This window comes from Colius striatus, chromosome 1, assembly GCF_028858725.1.
Source record: "Colius striatus isolate bColStr4 chromosome 1, bColStr4.1.hap1, whole genome shotgun sequence".
Lineage (NCBI taxonomy): Eukaryota > Metazoa > Chordata > Aves > Coliiformes > Coliidae > Colius > Colius striatus.
This window is the reverse complement of record NC_084759.1, coordinates 200,048,048-200,071,351: the sequence shown is the minus strand read 5'-3', so window position 1 is coordinate 200,071,351 and position 23,304 is coordinate 200,048,048. Positions and strand designations below refer to the sequence as shown.

Below are 23,304 nucleotides of genomic sequence, written 5' to 3'. Positions count from 1 at the left end.
CTGGGCATGAACTAAGGCCAACAACTCTCTCACTACTTCCCTGATCTGATGGATATGAAAAGAAATGGCCCTGACACTAACTACAGTCATTGAGAGCAAAAATGGCTGTAGGACTGATGGTTCCTATGTTCCTCATCTTAGGGTTGTGAAGTAGGGACGGGGAGCTGGAAGGGAAGGGCACAGCCTCACCTCTCCCTTAGGCAGGATCTTCTGCTCATCCAGTTTAAAGGCAGTTCCTATTCTTCTCCTTACAATAGGTGGCTCCTCCCCAGGATCTAGGGGGTATTCTCGTGGCAGCTTTCCTGTGAGCTCCTGTAAGGAGGAAATGCTGTTAGTGTCAGGGGAAATCCTGCAGCAGAGCAAAGCACGACACCATTCTCCAACAGTGACCATCAAAGACAGGCAGTCATTAAATACCTACCCAGTTCAGCCAGCTGATAAACACAAAGGAGAGCACCCAGCCCTCTAAACCTGTCCCAGAACCTGACAGTGAGGGTGGAGAACTTAACCTGTGAATGAGTACAGACTTTTGTGGGCTGCCCAGGGTAGGTCTGTAGCTGGTGCCCATCCCCAGGGCGTTGGGGCCTGAGCCTGAACAGCACACACGCTTTCATCTCTGCTGCAGCTGAGCAAGGAAAGAAGAGCCTCTCTCTGCTGAGCTCCTTCTGAGAGGGGGAGTGAGCAGATCCCAGAGCAGGATGAAGGTCTGCTGAGTCAGAAAGCTCCACTGGCGACAGCCCTGCAGGTTATGACCCGAACAGAGAAACATTCCCACCTGATTCATGATGTGTCTGAGAGGAATGCAGTGCAAATGGTCACTGAAAGCAGTGCCTGGTACCTCATTACCTGTCTGATAACACGTTGTGTATCAGAGCCCCTTCCAAACCCCACTGATGTCACGGGCAGCTTTGGAGCAATATTAGATGTAGCTTTGACAGACTGATGGGGTTATTTGCAGAGATTTCTTCAAAATCTGAAGCAAACCCCACAGAGCTGAGGAATCTCTGGAGCACAGGAAGCAGCAAGCACCACTACTGATGTTAATGCCGTGGGTTTCTTTCCCCTGGCCTACACAATACAGCCACACACATCTGAACTGAAGGCATTCAAATGCCTACAGAAAAAAAAGCAGGAGCCTAACTAAGAACACAGCCTGACTCCTTGTACTCAAAAGCTTCCCCATGAAGGACAAAAGGCTTTTGTGTTCCTTAGCATCAGCCTTGAGAGGATCCAGCTGGCAGAGTAACCTAAATCATCTGAATCCCAAAGAACAGCAGCTGAGTGCACAGCTCAGGCCCCTGCCCGCCCAGGCCTCTTCCCTGCTCCCTAATGGGCTTTTTCTTTCTACTCTTTTCAGGTCAGTAGGAAACAAGGGCCTGGCCTTTTCAAATCTTCCCTTTAAGCAACTCCCAGCAAAATGGGTTTGCAGCACAGCTCTGTGCACAAACCTTTTTGTGAGAGGCACTGTTGCAACATCCCAGGGTCTCACTCTGCCCCTCCAGCCCTGTGGGGTTATTTCAGCTTTTCTCCCCAAATGTGTTCCTTCTAGTGAGATCTGGCTCTAAGTAAGTCAACAGGGTGGGAAGACACTTTTTTTTTCCTGTTATCTCCAGTGACACAAGGAGGGGTAACAGACACAAACTGTAACACAAAAAGTCCCGCTTATCACAAAGGAAGAAACCTCCTTTGGTGTTGAGGTGAGGGAGCCCTGGCACAGGCTGCGCAGGGAGGGTGTGCAGGCTCCTTCTCTGGAGCTTTCCAAATCCACCTGGATGTGTTCCTGTGTGACCTGATCTAGGGGAACTTGCTTTAGAAGGGGGTTGGGCTGGATGATCTCTAGAGGTCCCTTCCAGCCCTGACCATTGTGTGATTCTGTGATCAAGGCACAGACTTCGGTATCCTTTCCTGAGGGAAACGTGGATATTCTCTTTATAACTCATCAGTTAATAGAAATCAAGGCAGTGGTGAAAGAGTTAATATCTGATGTAAAATGCCCAAGATTAGAGCAGAACAAAATTAATGTGGGCTACCATGCTGCCTCCATAAGTTGAAAAATATTCACAGGCATGGTCCTGAAATGTAATCCTAATTAATAAGTAACTGGAGCAGGATGGCCCGAGGTAACCTGATGCTGCTGCTCTGAATGGCTCTGGCCATGCTTATTTGATTATGGCCCCCCTCTTAACCCTTTTTTATCTCCTGGTTTGCTGCCTTCTCCCTCTGTTTTGGCTATTCCCAAGCCAAAGCAGAAAGCAGGAAAGGCCATCTGAGAGGAAATACCTCCAGCTAGGGGCTGCTGATGGATGAGCTGTAGATGCGATCAGATTCCAAGTGTCCATCAGCTGCCTCTCTCTGACCTACAGAAAGCACGAACACTTTCTACCAGCTCTTAAGGTGATGACAGATGGGCTCTGGCCAGCCTTGCCCAGCACTTTAAGTGCTCCTTAGCACCATCTCCATGGCCCATTGGGAGCTTTTGTCTTTGTCCAGGTTGCTCACAGAGTGCCTGAGGCTGCATCCCAGACAGGGCTGGGGTTAAATGAAGGCACTGGGCTGTGAGCTCCTGCAACCCTGGCGCAGACACATTTCCTCTGTACTGGGTGCTCCTGTGAGGCAGCAGTCAGGCAGTGTTAGCTTAGGGTGGTAAATTCCTCCAGGGTAAGGAGAGCCCCTCAGACCTTGTCCATCAGCCCCTGAGGAGTGTGTGACAGCTTCCTGCAGATGATTTTAGCTCTGTACTTGATGGATTTATGGGACTTGATCTGGCCCTGTGACCTTTACCACACAAGTTGTTTGCTGGAAAGGATTGCTCGTGTGGCAAAGAGGACAGGAACTGGGGCAGTAGAGATTTCTGCTGACGTACTGTGTTGAGAGGCATTTTTCACAACTTACTCTTGTTGGCATTAAAACTATAGATTAGTTGAAACAAAGTGCAATGAGAGCTGAATCGGTGACCTATTTCCCCCCTTTTTGTCAATAGTGAGACAGACATTAAACATGAAGCTGGGATACAACTGGAAGATCTCGGTGCTGCTGTCAGCAGCCAGCTTCAGCTTCCTGTTGTGTTACACATCATCATTTGTTGTTAAATTCAGGTTTTCAGGCCTGTTAAACAAAGAAGGATAGCTGAATGATTCAAGTGTATGCTGCTGCTGATCTCCACACACATCTGGAGCAGGGCTATGATTTTCTCAAACATTAAATTGATCTCTACACTGGCCTACTGTGTACTTTGAGAATGAACTAGGCAGGTGAGTGGGAAGGTGGGGAGATGAGTTCCTGAGCTGTCCTGCATGCCCTGGGATGACCAGGGTCTGCCATCACACTGCCACTCCTGTCCAGCAGTGCCAGGGCTTACCAGGGCTACCTGGAACAGGTGAGACCTTGTGTGCTGGATGTAAGAACGTGCTGGGAGAAGACAAGCAAGGCCTTGGAGCTCAGGATCCAAGAAGAAAATATATCAGCCTTTTTGCTAATGAAGTCAAAAGTGTTTGAGAAGTGATTACCAGTACACAGGACAGCCTTCCTATGCCATTTAGGTATTCCCATTAGCTGTGTATTCCCACCAAAGTCAGTAAGAAGCCTGTCTGGATGCATCTTAAACACAACTTCTAACAGCAGATGAGGACTCTGAGCTTGGGGCATTGGACTGGATGATCTCTAGAGGTTCCTTCCAAGCCCTACCATTCTATGATTCTGTAAAAGGACCTTCTCACCCTCCTAGCCCCAAGCCAAGTGGGTACTCAGCTGACACAGGATTCCCTTCTCTGAGGGGGAAATATCCTGTGGCATTGCAATCTGGATTGGAATCAGCTAGACCTGGGCTTTGCAAGAGGTGACCATGGAGGGACTCTCTCCTGACTTCACACCACCTTCAAACAACGAGCACACAATGACAATGAAGGCAACAAAATGTTGCAGGATATAAATTATCCATTGCCTACCGCTTCTCGGAGACACAGTTTCTTCAGCTCTTCCAAGCGTTGCCGCAGTGTCTCTTCCAAAGCTTCTTGCCTGGATTTCAGTGCAGCCAGCATGTCTTTCTTGGCAGACTGAGAACTATCTGACTCCTGGGAACCTATCAATAAACAATGATTTCACTTAGGCCAGCTGACAGCAGAATACACATCTGGAGCACTTGTAACTTTACCAAAGCTTGGACGCAGTCCTTCCAAAATGAAATCAGACTATGACACGAAGCAGGTGTTACCCACTTGTGTTTGTTTATGGCAAATTCTTCATGTTTAAGCTAACAGACAGAGATTGGACAGCAGGACACACAAAGACATTTGTAATCATTATCCCCAAACTAAAAGCAACAAAATTATTCATGTAGAGATCCTAGAGAAAAAAAAAAGACAACAATTCCCATGGAAGCTCCCAATGGCAAATAGCAGTGCAGTTTGTGAAGCCCTGGAGATGCATTTTTGGGAAATTAAGCCTAGAAGAAACCATTTGACAATCATCAGACTTCTTAAGAACTGCAATTATCTTAGTAACAAACTTTTAATTCAATCCACTTACACTGCCTGGTCTGTGACAAAACTCCCTGGCAGGATTCCTGTAAAACACACCACACCAACAATAACCCAGAGGTCCTTCTGGGACAGTAGCTGTTCCTGGTGATGATGTGGGTCAAGGTATTTAAACTGGATGTCCAAATGGCTTGACTTTTCAAGTGGCAATTATCCAGCAACTTCCATTGAAGTAAGTCCATGCATTAAGTCAGACTCTGTTGCTCAGATGTCAAGACAGCGTTTGTAACTTCAGCTCTTTAGGGGAACTTGTTGTGGTCCCAATTTTACTTTGGTGTGGGATGGTGTATTACTCATCCTCCAAGATCTAGCATCTCAAAGAAGGTGCAACATTGATTGCATCCATTTTTGGGTCTCCAACTTGGGCAGCTGATCTTCCAGCATGTGCTTAGCATCTGCCCTCGTTAAAATGCTTCTGGGCTCAGGGGTGAAGTTGCTTCTTTTCTCCCATCTCTTTGCACAAGCCAAGTGCATCCTTTCATCACAGAGTAAGGACATGAAGTTTATGACCATGCCTTGAGATGAGAAACAAGCTCAAGAAGGGGTAAACTCATATTACTGGCTGTTGTTGAGGTACAGCTGTAGTTCGAAGCATCCACCTCAGGTTTATGGAAAGCTGAGTTCTGGTCTCTGTGCTGGATTCGGTGGTAGCGTCTGCAGATGATGCCGAGAGCTACAGCTTCACTAACTCTAAAGCTCTGCCCCAAGCCCAGCTCTGGAGCTCACCCTAAGCCTGCATCTGATCCCTTTTTAATCAAGTCCATAATTGGTCTTGAGCTGGGCTGAACAGACAGGGCTGCAGGCTGTTGCCTCAACAAGAGTGTTTAGTGATCTCAGGTATCTCAGATGTCTTCCATGGGGTGGCAGACGTAATGCAGGGCCCTGTGAGACCCACAGTCTTTTGGACTGCCAGGGGGATATTCTAACCTACCTAAAATGGCACCAGACACCTACATTTAGACAGCTGCATGGTGCCTGGTGCTTTGTAGGGACTTTTTGTGGGGCACTGTAGGTTGGTGCTGGCAGAAGAGTCTTTGACTCAGCAACACTTTCAGAGGGGTTCCTCTGAGTCCTCAGTGGGTCCTCAGCAGTCTCAGCACCCACCGTCCCAGGCTGATTCTGGGCTCTCCTGCCCCTCCAGAACAATGGCACAGAGAAATCTGACCTTTATTATCTGCACGAGATACAACAGGATGCTACATGGAATTGGCTGTGCACCTGTAGGATGGGAGTGAGGGGGGCTTCCAGAGAAACTTGCAGCTTTGCCTCTAAGAGTATGGTGAAAGAAGCTCAAGGAGGTTGGAAATGTTGCTGCTATTTCTCAGAGTTCTGGAAGGAACCTGGGAAGCAGCTCTTTGGTTTTGGCAGCAAAACAGAAAAATGTGTGCTTTCAGCTTCATCTTTCATTGCTACTATTCCAGCAGGCCGTTAAAGTTAAACTGAAAGAGGACTGAGGTAAACAATGCCATGAAACAGTTCTGCACTGGCCCGTGGGGAGCACAGAAACTCACAGATCTTTTCCACCAGTATTTTCTGCAGTTTTCATACAGGAAGACAGCTGGCACTTCTGTGAAACACCACCCTGCTTTGCTACACCTTTTATTGGACTGCCTTGGAGTGGGGGAGGTGGAGAAAGGGCTCTCTATGGGTCAGTCAGGTGGAGCATCATCAGACAAAGGAGGACAAGCTCATGGGAAGATGCTTGTTCAGCTGCTGTAGTCATCCTCTTTTGGGTTTTTCCTCAGAGCAACAAAGGTCCAGCCTGCAAACCCATGTGATGGGTTATGTTCTGGAGGAGCCCTCTGCACTGGCAGAGAGAGCTCTCTCTACTATTCGGTAATTCTTAATGGCAACCCTGGTGAGCAGTTACTAACAAACGCTAAACTGCTGAACTTCTTCACTGAGTTGCCAACAAGCTGCTGAGTCCTGCTAACAAGTTGCTCACGATTCCAGCAGATGCTTCAACTCTTTTTTATTTTCTTTCATGACAAGTTTAATGACCTATGTTTTCCCTTCCACTGCTCTTCCCCTTTCCTTCCTCTCCCTGCTCTCTACCTCCACACTAGCCTCGGGTTTATTTTTAAAAGCTGTTCATTTTTGCACTGTGGGTTGCCACAGCAGCTACATAGATGCTGAAACATTTAAAAGCAGAGGAAGAGCCTCAACCCTGGCCAGATGCCTGCGCTGACTCGGGGTGTGTCGACAAGGAAAGCAATGACTTTTGGCTGAGCTGCCATGCATCCAGATCAAACCCAGCCAGCTCACCCTGTGAGAACCATGCTGCTCTCATCCCTCATGAGGCTGGTGGCAGTGTCCACTGAGCTCACATTTTGCCAGCTTTTTCACTCCTGACAGCAAAGGAATGGGGGGAGATCTGGAGGTGCATTGTCACATTCTGAGATAAGCAATGAGGTCACTGCTGAAACCAAAGCCAGTCACTCCTTGGCACTAAGGAACAAATTCAAACAAACCCTTTCCAAGTGTGTCTTTGAGTCACAAACTCTTCTAGTGTAGTGAAGCTTCAAAGGCCACAGGATAGGGCACTCAGTTCATGGCTTGGGATGCTGAATTGTTCTAGCTTGACCATACCTAACTTGGATGACCCTTTGGGCATACCACAGGACTTATTTACTTCTTCAGACCTTCCTGAAGTTCCACCTTCAGAAGTTGTTCTTTTTCTAGCTGAGGTTTGGGTTTGTTAAAAAATTATTTAAAAGCTGAACTATTTTGGGGTGTATTATTAGATTTTTATGGGTTGGATTCTCTGCTTGTTCTAACAGGTGAAAAGCCAATGGAAACTTGAATCAGTTGGCAGAATCACACCCATGTGAGATGCTTGTAAAGGAGCAGAGTGCTCTGTATTGCTGAGGTGCCTACAGCTTCCATTAGAGGCTCTTTATTTATAAATATGTATTAATCCAGCCTTGAGCAAGGCTGTGGCCACAGACCCATTTCTAAACCCAGTGGCAATTGACCCAAAAATGTCAGAACAAATCAAAAGACCATAAAAACAACCAAAGAAATAATCAAAGACCAGCACAAACCAAATCAATCAAGCAGATACTACCTTAAATCAGCCTTATTAAATATGATCTTCACTGAGTCACAGCTGCCCAGTGCCTTACAAAGGGGATCATCAACAGAGAAAAATCAGCCCTGAAAGATCAGTCCTAACATGAGACACACTGGCTGCAACAGAAACAATTGACTAGGAGGCTTTCTCAGGTATTTTATCTCCCCCAATTAGGGCTAATTCCTAATGCAGTAAACAGGAGAACCTACTGAATTGAAACCTGATTTTACAGCTGATGTTGTTGGTTTATTTTCAAAGCTGAGGCAATTGTACATGCCCTTTCTTCAGCATAAAGGACGGCACATGGGTCTTGGTGATCTGAATACCCACCTAATACCCTATTAGTATGTGAATACTTCACTTGTCTTCTTCACACTTGGCTTCTCTGTGTGATTTCTCCATTCACTGACAGTTAGGAGAATGTTAGCTGTGAAATGGTAGGAGAACACGGTCCTCCCTGCCCAACTCACTTCTCCAGTAGAATTCATGTCTGAGTTTCTTCACTAGTCTTCCTGGGTTCTAATCCCTCCAGTCCTGGTGAGGTCAAGAACATCTTGGTGATGTTGATGGAGACATGAAGCAAGCGAGTCACATACTCTGTGACCAAAGTGATGTGCTGTGCAGATCTGCAGGGGCTCCTGGCTATCAGGTATAAGCTACAAGACAAGCTTTGCTTTAAAGCTTGTCAAAGGGATGAGACCAGCGATGCAAGCCACTCTTTTGGAGAAGAAAGCTCTACCAGTGATTCACTGTTTGTCCCCATTTCCTCCACCTACTGTAGCACAGTGAAGTCAGCTTAGAAAAGGGTGAAATGAGAAGGATGAAGACTCCAATGTATCTGGCTCTCTAGCTCAAGAGGGACAGGGAACTTCTGGAGAGTCCAGTACAGGGCCACCAAGATGATCAGGGGATTGGAGCTTCTTTTTTATGAGGAAAGGCTGTAGGAACTGGGGCTGTTTAGTCTGGAGAAGAGGAGACTGAGGGGGGATCTCATTAATATTTACAAGTATATAAATGGTGGATGTCAGGAGGTTGGAGCAGCACTTTTTTCTGCTGTATCCAGTGACAGGACAAGGGGTAATGGAAAGAAGCTGGAAAAACTATTTTACTGTTGAGGTGAGGGAGCCCTGGGACAGGCTGCCCAGGGAAGGTGTGGAGTCTCCTTCTCTGGAGGTTTTCAAACCTGCCTGGATGCGTTCCTGTGTGACCTGATCTAGGTGGACCTGCTTCTGCAGGGGGGTTGTACTGGATGATCTCTAAAGGTGCCTTCCAACCCCTACCAGTCTGTGATTCTGTGAGTCCGTGAAAACAAGCAGGGAGGATAGATGGGGTGCTGAAGAGCAGAGAGAGACAAGACTTAGTGATAGCAGCTGTCTTTCACTAGGCAGAGGAGAAGCAACAAGGTGCCTGTGGAGCTGTGAGGCAAGAGCATTCATGCATTTCTTCCCTCTCTCATTTAGTGAGCGTCCAGCTCCAGGAAAAACACATCTAAATATGGCAAATCTTTCACGCTGCATCCGGCTGCTGGCTCCAGCTGGCTGCCATTGGGCCGAGGTCCCCGTGAAGGCTGTCCCCTGAGCAGGCAGGGGAGGCCCCTTGCCAGAGCCCAGGCTGACTCACCGTGCTGGGATGTCAGCACACAGCCAGCAGCCCCCGCCAGCCGCTATCTCTGCACTCTGCCAGACACATCGGACATCCTGCGTGGCGCGGGATGAGCTCAGACATCCTGTGCGCCGCTCGCCCTGCCGAGCCCCCGTGTATCTGCTCCAAGGCCCGCCGGAGCGGCCCAGCTGGGAGACAGCCCCTCCGGATGGAGCAGTGGGGGCTGGAGAGCTGGAGAACCATCTGGCTGGGCTCTGGCGTGGCATTTTCAAATGTAAACAGGCCCCTGCACAGGAAACCTCCATCGCTGCTGAAGGAAGGGGGCTCAGAGGGCTGGAGGCTCCTTGAACACATCAGCAGAGCTAAAGCAGAGGTGGTCCTCTGCGGACTCTCCTCCACCCACTGAGATGGAGGCGGTCTGGGGTTCAGTCCAACAATAACCCAGCAATAACGGGGCTCCTTGCTGTTTAGGAGACCTGCAGAGCTCTCAGGGTACAGAATATTCTGAAGAACAAAATCCACCTTAGACCTAACCTGATTTTGCTCTGATAATTCTCTCTACTGGCTTTGATTTGGTCCATGCCAGTGTGAAAGCGAGCTTTTATTCTCGAGCAAATCTTGCCCCAGATGTCCAGGGATGGCCCAGAGATCCTGGACAGAAAATCCTTAAGTGAAATCCCAGCAGCCCACTGTTTTGGGGGGCTGCTTCAGAGCCCAAATGAGTTCAAAAGTTATAGAGTGAGCTTGTCAGAACTGCACTTGAGGGCATCAGGTACTAAACTCGCAACTCTGCAATGGACACAGACTGAGACCGAGGGCCTGGGAAACATGGAGGAGCTTAGGCTTTGGCCCTGAATTGCTGTGACCACAGGGAAGTCACTGTCCCTGTGTGAGACTCCATTTCCCCTCTGCTGTGTCTTGAGGCGGTGAGCGATGTGGGGCAGGATCTGCACGGCAGGATCTGGGCCAGACTGTGACAGCTGGAAGCAACAACAAGCGTTTCCTTGCAGCCTTGCTACAAACCTAGGGGGGGACTTGCCAGCTTCAGTCTCCTCCCTGTGCCACTGGCAGCCCCTTCAGCAAGGAGGAGAGAGATGGAGAGAGGAAACGGCTACACATCACTTCCAAGAAAAGAGGACAGAGAATGGTAGGGAAGGGAGCAAACAGACTCATTTCTGCCCTTGTGATTTTCGGTCACTTGGGGTATTTATAGCCCGGAAATCTACTGTGGCCACTTAATCATTTGCACTTATTCTCCCCAGCATGCAGGTTGTGCTGAGATAACCCATCATTGTTGTGACTGTGGGCTGATAATCTCTGGCACAATGGGAGGAAACGCATAGACTGGGACAGAGGCGGTGGCTGTGCCCAGTGGGACAGGGCTGGGCCACCCCTGCAAGCCTGGCTGGAGGGAAGGGGCTTCTTGGAGCAAAAGGGTCTGGGAGACCGTGTGGAAGCAAGCCAGGGTCTCCAATTCCCTATATCCGTCGTCCTCTGCCAGATATCCTACCTCTTCACTTCCCTCCCTCCACAAGTATGCTCATAGCTGCTGGAAGGCATATGATCACAGCAAACCCAACAGCTCTCCTTAACATTTTAGGGAGAGCCCTGTCCTAACAGCTGGTAGGACCTGAAGGCAGCTCTGAAGACAGAAACCTGTCAGGAGACACGTTTGCCTGGCCCACCAGCAGCACCTCAACTGAAACAGAGGTTCACACAGTGCTGGGTAGACAGACTGATCCACCTACCCAGGCCTGCAGAGATGACTCACCTGGTCAATGAACCTGGCACAGGTCTAGTCAATTCTGCAATTCTGCTGAGTCTGCAAACTCCATGCTCAGCCAGAAGAGAGGAAACAAAAAACCAAGCCAGACACAAAAGCATGGGCAGCTCTCAGTTTGGGATTTCTAGTCACATAGGTGCTGGCCCTACAGCAGTTTACAGGCCTGGCTTTCTGCTCCCTCTCATTTGTCTACTGCTCTCCCAGTGTGAGAGCAGAAGCAGAGCCCCATGGTTGTGGGTTTTTTTTCCAGGAAGGCAAAAATTCAGTGTATTAACATGAAAACAGGATCACTACCAAGCAGCAATCCTAAACTTAGGAATGGTGCCCAGGAGACTGAGATCTTTGGAAGACCTTAAGAACTTCCTTGGGGTACTTAAAGCTATTTACTTTCCAGCAGGAGAGCTGGAAAAAAAAAAGCCAAATTGCTCCAACAACCTGACACCAGTCTAGGAGCTGCTCAGCTGCTGCAACTCCCTGAGCAATGGGAGGTACAGACAGTGGATTGTGTACTGCATCTTGAGGACTTAAGGAGCAGAAAGGCATCTCTGTTTGCAGGCAAGGCAAGGAACTGCACAGGGGGCTGCTCTGGAAGCACTGCACGTTTTAACCCCTTGCTGGACAGTTTCCATGCAGGAAATGGTGGGCTTTAAGATCTTCTGCACCAGTGTGGGTTCAGTGTTACAGCATTTATGGACTCTTCCCTCGTCAAGCATGGCATGGCTATTCACTGGTGTTACACATCTCAGCATAATCAGTTTTGATAACTTGAAGTGATGCTTAACATTAACTGACTGGAACTGTTGTATTATAGTGATACCAACAACCCTGTCCTCCTGAATTGCTTCAAGCTCTTCACAAACTATCAGCCCTTGCCTTGCTCCCGGAGTGACGTTTAGCACTGGCTTACACACAGCTTGCCTCATTCACATTGTTGGAAGAGTTTCAAAGAAATACAGAGAAGTTTGACTCCTCTTCCCTGATCCTTCTCTATTGATGCTCCAGTTATATTCCATATCAACTTCTCTTGGGTTTCTTTCACAGAAAACATCTTCCTTGCAACAGGAACGTGCTCTAGGCCACAAAAAGAAACCTCTAGACCCCCACACGAGTATGGTAGAGAGTCCAGGGAATAGCGTTTTTGAGCCTAGGACTCCAGGAAAATTCCAGCAACAGAGGAGTAAGGCAGATGTGTGCTCTGTGAAGATGCCACCCTGCCTCAACATTGCTGAGGGACATCACCAATGCCCAGCACTGAGTGAGCTGCACCGGCTGACTGCCTCCTCACTGCTGGCTGAGGTCTCCTCCAGATTCACATATGCTGAGGGATGAGCTGGGTGCCAAGGGGTGACTAGGGTAGAAACTATGAAGAGAGACCAGGTCTCAGTTGGAAACAGACGTTGGAGATGACATCCAAAAGGGTCAAAGGGGAAAAGGTGCCAAAGGGGAAATGAGCAGCAGTAATAAGAGACAGAGAATCACAGAATCGGTTTGGTTTGGAAAAGACCTTTAAGATCATTGAGTCCCACCACACCCCTCACACTGCCAAGCCCACCACTAACCCATGTCCCTCAGCACCTCAGCTACATGGCTTTGCAATATCTCCAGGGACAGGGACTCCGTTTCCCTGGGCAGCCTCTGCCAGTGTCTAACAACCCTCTCAGGGAAAAAGTTCTTCTTCAGCTCCAATCCAAACCTCCACTGCTGCAACTTGAGACTGTTTTGTCTTGTCCTATCACTTGTTACTTGGGAGAAGAGACTGACTCCCATGTTGTTACACTCTCCTGTCAGGTAGCTGTAGAGTGTGATCACGTCTCCCCTCAGCCTCCTGTTCTCCAAAGGTTCTGCCTGTGCTGCTTGTGGGACAACATGCTGAGAGACAGACTGACACCTGCACAGATGGAAAGGCTAAAGAGAAGGGATTTTAATTTCTGCAGTGCAGCTTCTGGCTGGTCACCATTACACCATGGCTGTGGCCTTTCCCACCATATTGTCTCTAGTTACAGGACAAAGGACCTACCGGATGACAGAAGACTCCCGCTGCTGCCGCTGATAATTTTGCCTTTACTCCCCATGTTGGCCAGCTTTGAGGTCTTGAGCGTTCCAGTTTCGGTCAGGTCAATTGCAATCTCACTCAGGCTTCTTGCAGCATGAATCTTGGACTAGACATGGACATAGGAGTTAGTAATGATCTAGCACTTTAAAGCTCACAGAACAAAAAAGCCCTTTTGCTGTGGCAGGAAACAGGCCTCCACAGCAAACTTGCATTATTTGACAAGAATAGAAGCAATCTGGCACGGTACACACTGCTGCACTTTTTACATTCTTCAGTGGGTACAATTCTGGCATTGCTTCCTGTTGTTTGTTATTTTCTCTGCTTTGCCATGCACATTTTTCCCTCTTAAACAAACCATGTATAGAGTCACTGTGTTACCACATACAAGAAGAAACTTTCGGAAATGCAAACATAACCTGCAAAGCCCAAAGGCTAAAGACCATGTCCACCATCTAAAGGAAGCCAGGAGAGGCCTTCCCAAATCTGCCATGAGCTTTGGGCAAAGACACTGTGAGGATATGGCTTAAATGGGCTGTCAAGAGAAGCTGGAGAAAAAATACTGCCAGGAAAACTGGTTATAGCTTCAGACTAACAAGCTGCAAGCAATGCCCTTGCAGTGAGGGACCTCTTCAAGGCATGAACATTGCTCCAGTAAGAAACAAAAGCCACCTCCAGCTCAGTAATTGGCCACACCAGGGCAAGCAGTCACCCACTGCATACCACCAAATGTCAACAATCTGGGTGCCTCCAGGGGAAAGTAAAACTATAGAATAGAACAGAACAGAATAGAATAGCATATTGTATTTCAGTTGGAAGGGACCTCCAACAATCCTCCTCCTGTCCTAGAAGGGAATGAGCTGACTTCCTAAGATATTACCTTTTCTCCAGTGGTTATAGAAGGATCAGAGACAACAAGATGACCAGAAAGATTAGAGATAACTCCAAAACATGCTCTTTGTTGAGCAGTGAGCTCAGATGTGGTTATGCCCATAGAGAAAACAAAGGCAGAAAATGTTCAGGACTTGCCTCTAACAAGTCCTTAACATAACCAAAAGAATCAAAAATATTGATTGCAGTTGCTGGGGATGGCTCTTCAGTTGTATCACTAGCACTACTAGGAAGAAGAACCCTACATATAAGGTTGTCTTGGGTGGTCACAAGAATTTTTCAAGTCCTTTTTCTGACTAGTACAGCCTTGAAATAGCAACTACAACACCAGAGCAACCCTCTCTAGTCTTCCATCTCATTTCTGACTGGGGTCATCTCCAAGCACTTCAGAAAAAAATCTAAGTAAACTTTTCATTAAGCCATTATGGAATGACCTGTCCACATAGAAAACTTCCTCTTCCCTCTTCTGAACTAATGCTTATCCTCTGAGCTCTACTTTAGGTCTTGGTTGTTGAATTCTCTTCAGGTAGCAGGCCAGGCTAACGACGAGAGGACTGAACCAAGAGGAAGATCGCTGTTTGTAACATGGCACACGAAGACAGCTGCTATTCTACCTCCAATCTGGAAATCAGCTTCTTGCTCACTGACCCTCACATGAGCTCCTTAGTCATGGTGGAGGAAGCTTGGAGCTCAGCATCACCTGAGCATTCACCTCTGCACCTTCTCTCAGCCCTAGTCACACAGTGCAGGTGATGGGCACATCATTACAGTACCAACAAAGCAGCAGCTGATTGACATCCATGACCAAGATCTGTTCCCGCTGGAACTAACACGAGACGGGACTACAAGGAACACTTGCCATGATGGGATTTGCAGTGTTACTTCACACCCTCAGGAAGCAGAAATCATTTTAACAAGAACTAAGTCTGAATTGATAGCTTCACGACACTGAGCTTCACTCTGAGCTCTGTTATTGATTTGCTGTGGGACTTTGGGTAGAACACTTAAGGTTACACTCTCAGTGATTCCCTGCCTCTGTTTGCACACTGGTGACATAATGAGGGAATCAAAATGTCTCCCTGTTGCCCACTGTATTTTTAAGATTAATTTAAGACTGCAATTAAAGTCAGCACTGGGAGAGTTTTATACTGAAAATACCCTCAGAAGTATTATCATAATTTAATATTCTTGGGTATTTATAGGCTCCATCATTACCATTCAAAGGTACCCAAACGCCTCACAAACTTATTTCCACAACAACCCCAAGAACAGGGGTTGTTCAGAGGCTAAACTACCTGCCAAGGTGTCAGAGCAGATCAGGCAACCTGCATTGACCCTCTTAAACTAATGCTACAACCAGGTAGACACTTCTTATTTCCAGCAGCTCCTCCTAAAAATCTGCCCCAGGAGGCCAGTACTCTCAGCTCCTTGGATTGGATGTTTCTGATCAGAAACAGCCTGTGAAACATGTTCTCCAAATAGCTCTGGAAGGTTAGTTCTGGGTGAAGAGGAAACTCATTGCTTTTATCTAATGAGATTTCCTGCTACTGAAGCCTTGATAAGGAGCCCAAGCATGGATTGCTGCCTTGCTGCACTGCCAGATCTTTGGAGGTAACAAATCTTTAGACTGCTGCTGTCCTGGTGATTTATCCTCTGTATGTACATATGTAGGGTTAGTACAGCTGTATAACTCCAGAGCAGCCATGCTGATCTAATGCAGTATGTGCCTTGCCCAGCGTACTCAGTCCCTGCGGCAGGAAAGGCCCAAAGCCCAGGTCTGCACAGCCAGATCCTGCCCTCCCACTCCACGAGGCAGTGGTTTTCCTGTGTTTGTAGGACAGTTACAGGGAGAAACCCTGTAGTTTATTTCCACTCATGTTCAGACTGCAGCTTAGGGCATGCTCTGGCCCTACCTGTTTGACTAGGTATGGACTGAAACGCTGAGCCAAGGGAATGCTGCTGGGTGCTGTTGTGGTGCTGGCCAGCAGTGGCTGGGAGTGTGCCCCACCTGGGGCAAATGAAAACATGATATAAGATCAAACGCTGGCACCCCTGGAGCCAGGACAGACAAACCTGAAGAGAGTACACAGGGAATCAGCAGAGCAAGGTCAGCTTCCTCCACAGAGTCTGAACCTGCTGAAGTCACAGGAGGTTTTAGATCCAGTAACAGTGGTGCTACCGGTACCCTGCCCTAAACAGTGGGGATGAGGCATCTCCTGAAAGGAATGGGGTTAATTTTCCATGCTGCTCAGTCCCTGCTGCCTCTGCTCCCTTCAGCAATGCCAGTCAGCATGGGGTGGGCTTGTGCTCTGCACAGCCACTCCTCAGCAGCGGGAATCAGACCAACAGCTCATTTCATACAGGCCACTGAGCAGCAGCCAGTGCAAGGCCTGGGCTAGACTTTGTCCTGACAGCACAACAGTGGAAAGCTAAATTACATCCCATTAGCACTCCCTTGGGCCCTGTAGCCCCTTCAGGCTCAGAAATTTTCAAGCACTTAGCGCAGACCTGCCAAGTCTCATTTACATGGAGGAAGACTGGCTCATTCATGAGTCATTTCAAAGCATGGGGCCAAACTGATCCCCAGTGTTGTTCTGACAGGGTCAGAGGGTGAAGACAAATCCATCAGTGAACTGCACGAGCAGACAGACACTAGGGATGGATTTCTCCCTCTTGCTTGCGGTGATGGGGCTTTGCTGCAGGTGATTGTTTTGAAACCCTCGTCCTATTTTCTACTGGTTCACTCAGCCAAAAGGCCTTGTGCTTGGAGGAACGTGTTGTCGGGAATTCCCACAAAATGGGGCTTCTCAAGGCTTCCAGGCCAAATGTTTGATCGACTCAGTGCAGTCAACAGAGGAAAGACATGCTCCTGAAACAAATAAAGAGGGGAGCTGACAGGAGTTGTACAGGCTGACACGTTCAGTCAAAGGCAGGCCCCGTGTTATGCTTCGACTGCAGAGATGGATCAGTGGGGAGCCAGAGGCCAGGAACTCAGTGAGCTGCCAGGAGATCAACGCAGAGCAAGGCTGCAAAGAAAGCTGGGTCCTCACTTCCTTGCAATAGGGTCAAAATCCAGGCAAAACTGATGTTATTTCTTTTTAAAACCATGTGAAAAGTGTTTTCCAGTGGAGCTGTGCAGAAGGTCCAGATCCAACTGGTGCCTGGTTTTGTGAGGAGCATGGAGCTCAAGCTTGCTTTATCACCATATTCCCTGCTATCTAATCTACATCACTGGAGTGAAGGCTCAGCTGCAGTGAGCTTGTTCTTCTGAGTTTGTTTTTATTTTTCTTTCTTTTGTCAAAACGATGTGAAATGCCAAGTCTGGACATGAAAGGAAGGAACATCCAAGTTGTGCTTTGAAGTCGGGGATTCAGCAGAAGTGGGGGCTGAGATTGAAGGGGATGCAAACCCATATGACCTGAAACTCAAATAAATGTTCATCTGAGCCCGTGAGAGCAGACATGAAGACATTTCACATCTCCTCACTCTGGAATATGTTTTACTGGTTTTTAACAGTGAAGTATCCTGAAGTGACCAGCAAGATGAATCAAAGAGATCAATTAAAACTGATGGATCCATCAGTCATGACAGCATCACGTTAAAGATGAGGACAAGAGAGGAAAATACCAGCTCCCATAAGAGAAAGGGACAAAGATATTTGTGTACCTTCACTTCAAAGCCTCAGCGTGACCACTGGGATTATTGTGACAAAGCACATTGATATGGCCACAGATGTGACAGGTTGAAAAACGAGGGCTGGTGGGTGGTGCTGTCTGTAGGAGTGTGAGAGAGGGTAGATCAGATTGAAACACAATCTACCAGCAACAAAAGAAGTCACTGAAGGGAAGTCCTGGGCATGTAAGAGACCCAGTTTCTTACTAAAGAAAGGGGAGAAGGAGGGAAGCTCCTTTTGTTTGTTGTCTGCTTGTGACCTAAATACCTTGCAGCTAGATCAGCAAATCCATCTGGCTAAAAGTAAGAAAAATAAACTTCTGTTTGTTTGCTGGGTTGTTTTTGTTGAGAGCAAAAACAGAGAGGGCTCTGCATTGCCATGGTGATGCTGAGCAGAGGAAGGGGACAAGAAAGCATTACCTGGGATCGGGTGAGCCTGCAGTTTTGTCCATATTCACAGCTGACACTTAGGCAGGGCTGGGGGGGTTAGTCATGCCCCTAAAGTCAATACAGCTTACAGCAACTAAGTCCTGATTTTGTTTTTTGCATTAGATGGGACATGGCTGAAGTGAGTGTAACCATGTGCTCCGCCTGAGGCATCCCAAAGTCCTACCCACTCTACAATAAAGTCACAGAGACCATGAAGGGGAAAGCAATGACAGAAAGGTTGAGAGTCAGATGGACTAATAGCACATTGATGGCCCTTCACATAACTTCAGCAAGCCAATTCAATGCATTTAACTGGCAGAAAAACAATGCAGCAAAGATAAACAGGAAAAAGAAATTGTTTTCTGCCAGTTTAGTAGGTTGAACTGGCTCCTGAAGGGACATGACAGAGCCAGAGGCTGTGCAAGGGAGGGAGCAGCCCCTGCTTCAAAATGCAGGAGAATGTTTCAGCCATTTTTGAGGTGTCTCACCCTGCACATTCCTGCCATCTCACCACAGATGGTGAGCAATGCAGGCAACTGTGTAAAAAGGTACCCACTCAATACAGACACTATCTTTGTAAAGTTTTATACCTGCATGCTCCTATGGAGAGAGGCTGTAGGAGAAGCCTCTCTTCCATCTCCAAGTGATCTCTAAGTGATCAAAGTGACCTCCTGCTGCTCTGAGTATGCCTAAAATTACTGTTGATGAAAGGAATTAGAGAAAACACACTGCTCTGGTTTCAAGGTGGTTTCTTTTGTGTGTTGAGCAGCCCTTTGTGCAGCACTGGATCAAGACAGTTCCTTGTAAGGCCAGGCTGTTAGCATCCTGCCCCCTCCTTCTGTTGTGAGATTCTGTGTGGAGAGAGAAATAATACCCCTACTCCTCATTTCTAGGAAAATACATTAGTAAAAAGAAGGGACATCAAGAAGGATTCAGAAACAGGTGTAGAGCATGAAGCTACTTTGAAGTCATAAAGCTCCAACTTTATGACAGAGTTCAAGAACCAGAAGACATGTGGAAACCATCCGGACAGGGATACAACAGAGCTCCTCTAATTTGGCCACAGTTCAGGACAACCTTTCCCTCAGTCCTCACTCCCACAGACACGAATTCGATACAAATTCCCTCAATCTGGCCAAAGTCAGCAGATATTTTTTAGTCAATTTGCCTTTTTGTAATCTCAAGTGGAAAAAGAGGGCAGGAAAGGAGCTACTATCTGTATATGACCTTGCTGGGACTGTGGGGAGTGAAAAGTATTCACCCACCTCCATCGTGCTTACCTTGCTCTGCTTTCTGTCCAGGTAGAACTGATGTTGACTAATGGCCATAGCCCAGATAGACTTTATTAGTGCTGGACAAGCGTACCACGTATGCACAGCAATGCCACTATGCCCAAATGTCCTTCTGGTCACAGATGCCCTAGAGAGAAGAAAAGAATGAACTGGGGTTACACCAAGGTTTCCTTGGATTGTTTCCCGTGGCAGAACCTATCACAGATCTCACAGTAAAACCGACTGTCTTTACTGTGCACATCCTCATGTTAACGGGAAATGAAATGCCTAGAGAACAGCAATAAACAGCTAATCAAGCCAGGAGAGCATTTACTTTAAATAACTCCTCAAGTTAGCAAGCTCCAGAGGACTAACACTACAGATCATCCAGTTTGTCCAGTTCAGACTGTATTCCTGGGTTTGACTGCATGTCCCAGGGGAGTCACCAGTGCCAAAGCATGGGTGAACCCTCTGTGTCTCATCACATGCTGAGATACCCGAGGCCGAGCCCTCACACCCTCCACTATTTCTGGCTTTGAACAGCAAGTGACTCAAGTGACAACTTCAGATACACAGGATTTAAAGAGTGTGGGAGAAACTCTTTAGGTACCTTGATTTCCCCACCTGTAAGCAGATGTGGTGGGACCTGCCACGTGGTGTGGGAAAGGGGTTTGTGGGGCTCAGCAAGGGCTGCCTGGTGCTCTGGAGAGAAGGATGTTACTCAGCGATTAGCTGAGTGAATGTAAAAACAGGAAAAATAAGAGCTAAATGTTTCCTCTCAGGGACTCCCAATTGTCCTCAAATATTAGCAAAAACCACAGGTTGTTTCCCCATGCTTTCACAGCTGTATAAAACTGATTATTCCTTCTCACTCCTCAACTCTTAACCCCACCGGCAGAGCCCCTGACAGCAGCACAGCTGCACACACGGGCTTGCAGGAAACCAAGCACTGACCCACAGAGCCCCAAATAAATGAGGCCCTCCTCTCTCTTCTTTTCAGAGGCTCATAGTGGAGTATGATTCTGAAATTAATGTGAGCACAGGCACAGAGGACAGCTCAGAAACATGGCACTTCTGTTGGATTCTTTCACATGGGGATGTGGATGGTGAAGAGGGGCCAGTGCAAGAGACTGCCTGGGGAGGAAGGTGTGCTCCAGAGGGGATGCCCATAGGCAGCAGGCACTCTGTGATGCAGGTGTGGGGCTGACACTGCAGGACAGCCCAGGAGCTCTACTGTGCAGTGCAAGGGATGGTCAGGTCTGCTACCAGCACTCAGAAATCCTCATGCCTGTTAAGGCAGTGGTTCCTCTCCCACACCTGCACTGGCCATCTCTCCTCTGGTGCCTGTGTACTACTGCCCTGTTCAAAACTGGAGGTGAATGTGGGGAGAGGAGGCACATGGTCAAAGGAAGTTGTGCCAGAGCCAAGAATGAAAGAAAAGCAAAACTTTGCAGCAAAATGGGAACTGCTGGCCAGGTTCAATCTGGAAAAAAAGGCTGACAGCTCTTGTGTCAGGGCCTTTTCAGTGCTGCAAAATGTGTTAAAAGTCAAATTGTGAAGCTACAAATGGGAGTGAAATTTCTCCCAGAAAACAGCTGCGGCCAATGCAAACAAAGTCCGAGACAACTGGGATCTCATGTTTCAGCATAACCCTGTGCTGAGTCCTCTCCATCAGGCTGCAGCAGAAGACTTTGCCCCGTTATGAGTATTGTTCTTATGAGACAACTCCATGGATGCCACAGGACGGTGGCTGATGGTCCTAATAAGGACTGGTACTGGGCTGCCTCATCGCTGTGGCTGCACAGGGAACAAAGGCTGTGCTAGGAGGTGCTTTTCAAGTTGAGGCTGGAAAAGGGATCCAATTGTGGATGCTTTATAGTGGTTTCAGGGATACAAACCACTACAGCACATTGGCATACAAGGCTCTAAGGTATCAAGGCACTCAAACATTGGGTAAAGCCTTAACTCTGGTGTCACTCTCGTCAGCTGAAACGCAGTTACTCATTTTCAGCTCTCAGACACATACTCTGTAAGCCATCCATCTTCTCATTTTAAAAGCAGTGCTTTTTTCTTTCTTTTAGAGATCTGTGTTTCCCACCAAAACTGCAGACCCCTTGGGAAAGCCTGCAGTTCTAGCTGGTCAGAGCTGTGGGTGTGTTTTTTACAGCTGTCTTTTGGGGACCTGAGAGAGATAGCCCACAGGTGTTTCTCTCCGTGGTTTCCCTCAATGTGTGCCCCATGGGCTATGGAATTAACCCTGTTGATAACCCCTGAAATGTTTCATTTCCCTCCTTTACAGGATAAATAACTGCGAGGAAGAGAGGTTAAATGGCTTGTGGGGGACAGGAAGCCATGGGCAGAGGGCAGGGCTTAAAAACATACATTGTGCTGGCCAGCCTAGCCACAACCATGGAGCTGTGCTTGCTCTCCTGTGAGCGTGGCTTCGCTGACTCAGGCTCTGGTTTGGCTACACTGAGAGGAATGTGGAGAGAGCACTGTGTTGGCTACTCCTCTGCCTCCACACGCCAAACAACTCCTTGCAGGAGTCCATCCCACTTGGCCAGGAGACTACAACCTGAGCTGCGTTCCCACCACGCCACTGCAACGTGCCTCGCTGCTTTACAGCCAGAGCACTGGCTTGACCTGGGTAGTGGTACTTTCTGGGTAGAGAAATCAACCAAATTAATTCTCTCGTAGTGAGAAAATACCAGGCTGACACCTGGGACAGCAGTTTGTCCTCCTGGTGTTGATTCAGAGAAACAATGCAATGGAAAAAAAAGAAAAAGAAGGAGGCTCTTCTGTGTCAGTAATTCCTGTCATCTGAGTACAAGTGAGACAGCATGCGTGGTCACATCTCACGTGTGACACAGTTGCAAATACCACCACGATTTTAACATCCCAGAGATATTTGCTTCTTTTTCCTCTCAAGTGCTGCTTTAAGAGCCTGCCTGGACACTGAGGGGCTTCCCGCTGCTGGTTGCTGGCACTGTGTGTTCCTGATGCTGTTCCTCCCAGCTCCTGCTGCTGGAAGATCTTCCAGTGTATTCTCAACGTGGGGAATTTGCTCTGCTAGATTTCATGCGACTATGTACATGCTTAATATTAAGCAGATGCTCTAAGTGCTCTGCTGACCCGGAGCTGCACAATGGTATGAGCTGCTCTACTCGTTTTTCTTTTGCTTTAACACAATACACCTACAGAGACAGGCACCGTTGTCTTGGTGTGACCCTGTTCATACCGGGGCAACCAAGAACAGACGCTACATGCAAAATTCCCCTTAATAAAAGCACATACATTAGCAGACAGATAGGCACGGGAAACAGGTGAAACAGGCTCACAGCTGAGCGATCAGCAAAACACGCTGCTACCAGCAGCACATCCAATCATTCCGGGAAGAGAGCTGGATTCCAGGAGCCGCATTCACACAGCTCGAGAGTGGGATGTTGCTTTTAGTGAGAACTGATGGAGCAATACACACAGCAGTGCCTGTCTGCCCGGACTGCCCGCTAACGCCAGCGAGGAGGGGGTGCCGAACGCAGTGATTAGATGCAGCACAGGCACTTGAACTCACTTGTTAGGTCTCTAAAGCAAGAAAAAAAAACCACCCAAACCCAAACCACCCTTCTGTGCCAAAAAGACTGATGGGCTTCCATCCAAACTGCCAGTAAACCTCTGGTACTGTGCCACTCCTTTCGGTTGCACTACTGAATATTTATTTACAAGGAAGCATGCGAGTACAAAATCTGGCGCCCATCTCCAGGCTCCAAATGAAACATGAGGATAAGTTTCCCTTTCACGCACGGGGGCTGCCGGCACCGCAGAGCTCCGCAGCCCCGGGGGTCACAAGGTGCCAAAACAGAGGGAAGGCAAAACAAAAAAGTATCGCTAGGAGCCGAGGGGACACACTTCCCATAAACACCCACCCGAACCCAAAGTGTCCCGCGGCAAGGAATCAGTGGCCTCCGGCTTGGTACCCGCTGCCCCTTGCTTATGGGTTC

General features: G+C 48.0%; 1 protein-coding gene across 4 annotated transcripts in view; it reads right to left on the bottom strand.

Annotated features, from left to right (window-relative positions):
* FRMD4A (FERM domain containing 4A) overlaps positions 1 to 23,304 on the bottom strand; it is a 226,932-nt gene that overhangs the window by 16,985 nt on the left and 186,643 nt on the right. For all 4 annotated transcript variants that reach the window (XM_062019898.1, XM_062019881.1, XM_062019890.1 and 1 more), the window contains exons 13-16: positions 19,316 to 19,454; positions 13,011 to 13,152; positions 3,945 to 4,078; positions 190 to 312 (exon numbers count right to left, since the gene is read on the bottom strand). In XM_062019898.1, the coding sequence (XP_061875882.1) occupies positions 190 to 312; positions 3,945 to 4,078; positions 13,011 to 13,152; positions 19,316 to 19,454 (538 nt within the window). The remainder of the gene's footprint in view (positions 1 to 189; positions 313 to 3,944; positions 4,079 to 13,010; positions 13,153 to 19,315; positions 19,455 to 23,304) is intronic.